This window comes from Haplochromis burtoni, unplaced genomic scaffold, assembly GCF_018398535.1.
Source record: "Haplochromis burtoni strain Fernald_Lab_line unplaced genomic scaffold, NCSU_Asbu1 Contig_70, whole genome shotgun sequence".
Classification (NCBI taxonomy): domain Eukaryota; kingdom Metazoa; phylum Chordata; class Actinopteri; order Cichliformes; family Cichlidae; genus Haplochromis; species Haplochromis burtoni.
The window spans coordinates 64,327-69,124 of NW_024582431.1; the positions used below are offsets into that span (position 1 = coordinate 64,327).

General features: G+C 44.5%; 1 protein-coding gene across 1 annotated transcript in view; it reads left to right on the forward strand.

Annotated features, from left to right (window-relative positions):
* Positions 1–203: 203 nt before the first annotated feature.
* Positions 204–4,798, forward strand: part of LOC102299380 (lysyl oxidase homolog 4) — an 18,640-nt gene continuing 14,045 nt past the window's right edge. Inside the window, 4 exon segments of the mRNA XM_014330693.1 lie at positions 204–272; positions 274–472; positions 564–1,237; positions 1,851–2,062. Of these exon segments, the coding sequence (XP_014186179.1) occupies positions 204–272; positions 274–472; positions 564–1,237; positions 1,851–2,062 (1,154 nt within the window).

Genomic DNA, 4,798 nt, shown 5'->3' on the forward strand with positions numbered 1-4,798 from the left:
GAAGAAAAGGTTTCTAATTATACGTTCTGTTAGACTATGGAATGTGACTTCCATGGCTTTGTGTTATTTTGAAGATTTTTGTGGTAACATACACATTTATTTTGGGAGCTGCAAGCATCTTGTCTGCTTTGCTCTTTTGAGCTGATGTCAGGCTGATGTTTCTATCAGCCTGTGTTTCACTCTTTGTTTTCCCCCCTACCAGGATGCGGTGGCTCAGCTCCTTGTCTACGCTCCTTGTCCTGCTTCTCCTCTGCCCCCCTTCGTTTTATGCACCAGGAGGTCCATGTACGCCTTGCAGGCTTAAACCGGCGCAGTACAAACGAAGGACGTGTGGAGGTGCTCTACAATGGCGCATGGGGCACTGTGTGTGATGATGAGGTAGATCTTAACCTGGCCAATGTGATATGCCGGCAGTTGGGCTTCCAGCGCAGCTTGACCTGGGCACACAGTGCCAGGTTTGGCCAAGGACAAGGTAGGTCCAGCCAAAAATATGAAGCTTTAAAATACAAGTCTCTTGATTGATTTCCCTTTATTTGATGACTTGCCACTCTTTCTTGTGTTAGGTGTGATCTGGTTAGACAATGTGCGCTGCAGAGGCACAGAGGCCTCTATTGCAGAATGTCGTTCCAATGGTTGGGGGGTCAATGACTGTAGCCATGCTGAGGATCTAGGAGTTGTTTGCAGCCCAGAAAGGAGACCCGGTTTCCCTGCTGTGACTGTAGAAGAGAGTCCTTCATCTTCCAACCAGCAAAGACAGAGAAACCAGTCACCAAGACAGTCTCTGTCGCCCCCAGCTCCACCTCCAGGCCCAGCACACATCTCATCTGCCTCTCAAAGAGGCCATGAGATTGCTCTCCATCGCAACCCAGTCTCTTCCCGCCGTAGCAACATCTCCCCGCAAGAAAATGGTCATGAGATCCAGATCTTGCGACGAAATCGAGGTGGTTCAAGAGACAACAACCAAGTCAGCCCAGCTGCTCCACAAGGGCACCAGCTACTTTCACGTCTGGCAAATGGTGAAACTTACAGGCAAAGACAGGAAACGGCACGGAGCAGTCCACAGGCAGGGAGACAACAGGAAGAGGAGAGGGTGAACAGGCAGTCCCAATATCAGCCTGAATCCCAGATCCCCTCTGGGAGGAGGAGTGACAGGAATCAGCAGCTCAGTGGGAACCATGTTGAACCAGAAACTCTTTATCCAGACATAGGAGCGGAGAATGGTGCATACTACACACAGGTAAACACACACACACACACGCACAATACACACAGCCTCTAGTGCACACCAAAGAAGCAACCCAGTCTAGTTTTAGCCAGACTTCTGCAGAAATGTCATTTGTGGAACCACAGGCCAGTGGACATGTATAATTAGAGACAAACCTAAAACCAGACCTTCCCCAGAACCAGTTCTTATGAATTACCATGGCCTGAAGTTTAGTTTAACCACCAATAGCTCTTCCTCTGAAGGAAAAACTTTAGATCAGAGGAAACTCTGCTATTTATCCCTGCTGTTTGACTTTATTTTTTCTTCTTTTCAACTTGCCGAGTTTACACTTCTTGACCATTTTGTAATCACGATGACACATATCCCAACACGTTAAACAAACTCTGTCGACCTCTGTTAGTTTCTTTCCTGCTGCCAACAGTATTTAATGTGGATGATTAGAGACAACGCATAGGAATCTCCTCGTGTTATTCTTGTCTTGATTGTGTGCTATCTGCTTATGCTTATTTAAACAGTAGGACAATGTGTCAACCTTTAAATGAATTGTTGATGCGAAGCTAAAAAGACAACAATGATTATTTATTTGGGATAAATCAGTGCCCGTTCTGTTTTTTCCTGTCAACAGGGATCTGAGAGAGTTCACTTAGAGGAGGCTCGTCTGCGGCCAGTGTTGTCCAGCAGCCACGGCGGTCTGGTCACAGAGGGAGTGCTGGAAGTGAAGCATGCTGGGAAGTGGCGTCATGTATGTAATCGTGGATGGGACCTGAGCAGCAGCCGTGTTGTCTGTGGCATGTTAGGATTCCCTGCAGCAGAAGCGTTTGAGCAAAACGCCTACCGGTAAGTATGTTACTGTGGGCCAGGCAGAGTACCAGAGGTGGAAAGAGACATAGAAATGGATGTGTGTGTGTGTGTGTGTGTGTGTGTGTGTGTGTGTGTGTGTGTCTGAGTGAAAGGGATGGAAAAGTATAATGGACTAACATCCCTCCACAGATTAGGCAGCCCCATGCCTGGATTGCTGTTCCAACCCCCCTGTAGTAGAGGTTAACCACAACCGCTGTCATTAGTATAACCACACTTGGCATGACAGGTCCATAGTGGTATTAGCCAAGCCTGGCTGTCCACCAGGGCTGTCTTCCCCACTGGCTGAGTTGGTCTCAGCACAGACTTTTAAAATAGTCCTAGAAAGTATGTTATTAATGTCAGATCCAGACAACAAGATTACCGTCATCCTCATCTTGTGTGTCTCTCTACTTAAAACCTTCCCTTACATGGTTTCTAATCTCATACAATTAAGAATCATCCAGTGAAAACTGTGTGCAGCAGCATCTGCGAATGCCAGGTGACATGTTTACAAGAACTAAGAGCTCACACTTACTGAATTCATTAGTAATTATGACTTTTTTCAGCCATACACTTACTTAACAGCTTCTGTAACTATGAGAGCAGAGGTTTTAGAGGTTTTGGAGGCTCTCCCAGGTGGTTAATATACTTTGACCCCCTCCTCCTTTTTTATTTGGTTCATGCTAGTCAGGGCAAACATGCAGGCCAATTTAGAATTACCAGTTAACCTAACATGCATATTATTTGAATGTGGGAGGAAAACAGCACACCTGGTGGGGATCCCAGGCTCAGGGAACACATGTCACCTCTCCACAATTGCGCATTTAAATAAACATACAGAGAAACACAACTAAAACATGTCTCGGGTTTTTGGAACGCCGGAATAATGATCCAGTATGTATACAATAATGACTAAGAAAAGTGAAAGATCTCACTTTTTTTTCAAACTGCGTGTTTTTATAACTATTTAATTGTTCCCTAAACATAAACCCTTTGCTCTACAAATAATACCAGGCTGAATTGTTGATTTTATACCCATAAATCCAAGTGTCTCGTCTAACTTTGGCTGTAAATACCCACTAAAACACCTACAGCAGCCTTCAAAGCCTTTACACACACTTGCGCATGCTTAAACATTCTGCCCTCCGCGCACACAGACCTTGCATAAACTTTGTCCGAAATCCACGTGCTCACACAAATAAACATGCAAACAGAGTACACACACGCGCGCACATACACTTGCGCACATGCAAACACAACTCTCCATATGTCCCTCTGGCTGCCCACAGAGGTCTTTTTACGTCTTGGCTAACAGGACGACTGTACTGACCGCTGGCCTGTTCTACACCATCTGTCTCTTCTCTCCATTTCACCAATAATTACTCCATGTGTCTTGCTACTCTCTGCTCAGCAGCAGGACACAGGCTTATTCACCTCATCTGCCCCATTCACTGCAGCTCCAGCAGCCTAACACTGACGCTCTGTCTTCTTTCTGACTTATCTCCAGTGCTTCAGAAGTTTGTCTTCACTTTTACGTAAGTAGATACATTTGGTCACATTTGGAACCCAAACGTGACCAAATGTCAAAAAGCATAAACAAGTCTGGTTGTCCAACTTTTGGAATCTAATGTTGAATCTAATCTGGACAACAGTGAAAAAAAAACACATCTCAAAGTTGTCTGGAGAAGAATCTTGTGTCTGTGCCAAGAGCCTGAGCAGCAGCTTGTGTAAAGATTGTTTGTTTTTGTCAACCTCCACCCCGCTACGTGGGAGATGAATAGAGCAGACATTTTTGTCCAACAGTAAACAGTTGGAGGTGGCATCAGGTTGAGCATTAGCGTCTGTTTTAACAGATATTTTGTAGATGAATGTTTTTTAAGTGAGGTAGAAGTAGATGTGTTATGTCTCTCCTTAATGGCAGGAGCCTATTTTAGCCATGTTAGCAGAGAAGATCTATGGGGATGGCAGCGCTGCTCGGTACCTTTGGTCCAGACTAAAATATTATTTTAGTGACTATAAATTGATTCCTGTCACTTTTTATAAAGACCCAAAGGGTTTGGGGGGTTACGTTATTTTATGTTTTAGTGATATGTGTTGACCGCCACTGAGTGGATTATCATGAAATTTGCATTGAACAAATACAAATATATTATAAATATAATTCCTTGAGTTTCTGTGCGCACCACCAAGCTTTTCATATTGTTTATCCAGACATGACAGCAGTCACATCGCCTCTTTCTGGTGCTACACACTACACTGGCAGTTTTCCACGACTAGTCTTTTTTGGGGATTGGTGTCCACTTGAGCAGCTGTAATTATGGTCTGCGCGATCCTCTAATCTAGAATATTCTCTCAGCAGAACCTGCTGCACACCCTTTGCTGTGTCAGCACATCCCCCTCTTACCATGCGGTTGTTTTTTTGGTGTGACTGCCTTTGTCTCTGCCTGTTAAGTTGCTCAGCACATTTTTACAGATGTTTAAAGACTCCCCCACTTTGCTGTGCTTACAAAAGGCAAGTGTTAAATCCATTTTCCAGCTCCCTTCTTTTCTAACATCCACACTCTCTTTGAGGCTGACACTAACTTCTTCAGTTCTTCTAATTTACTTTCACCCCCTGCTCCTTTTTCTCCCATCCTCAGCTTCAGTTTATTAAAAGACCATGTTTAATGCCTTGGAGGCAATTATGCTAAATCCCGCTTTTCATGGAAAGTACATCATTATGACCCCTTTGAG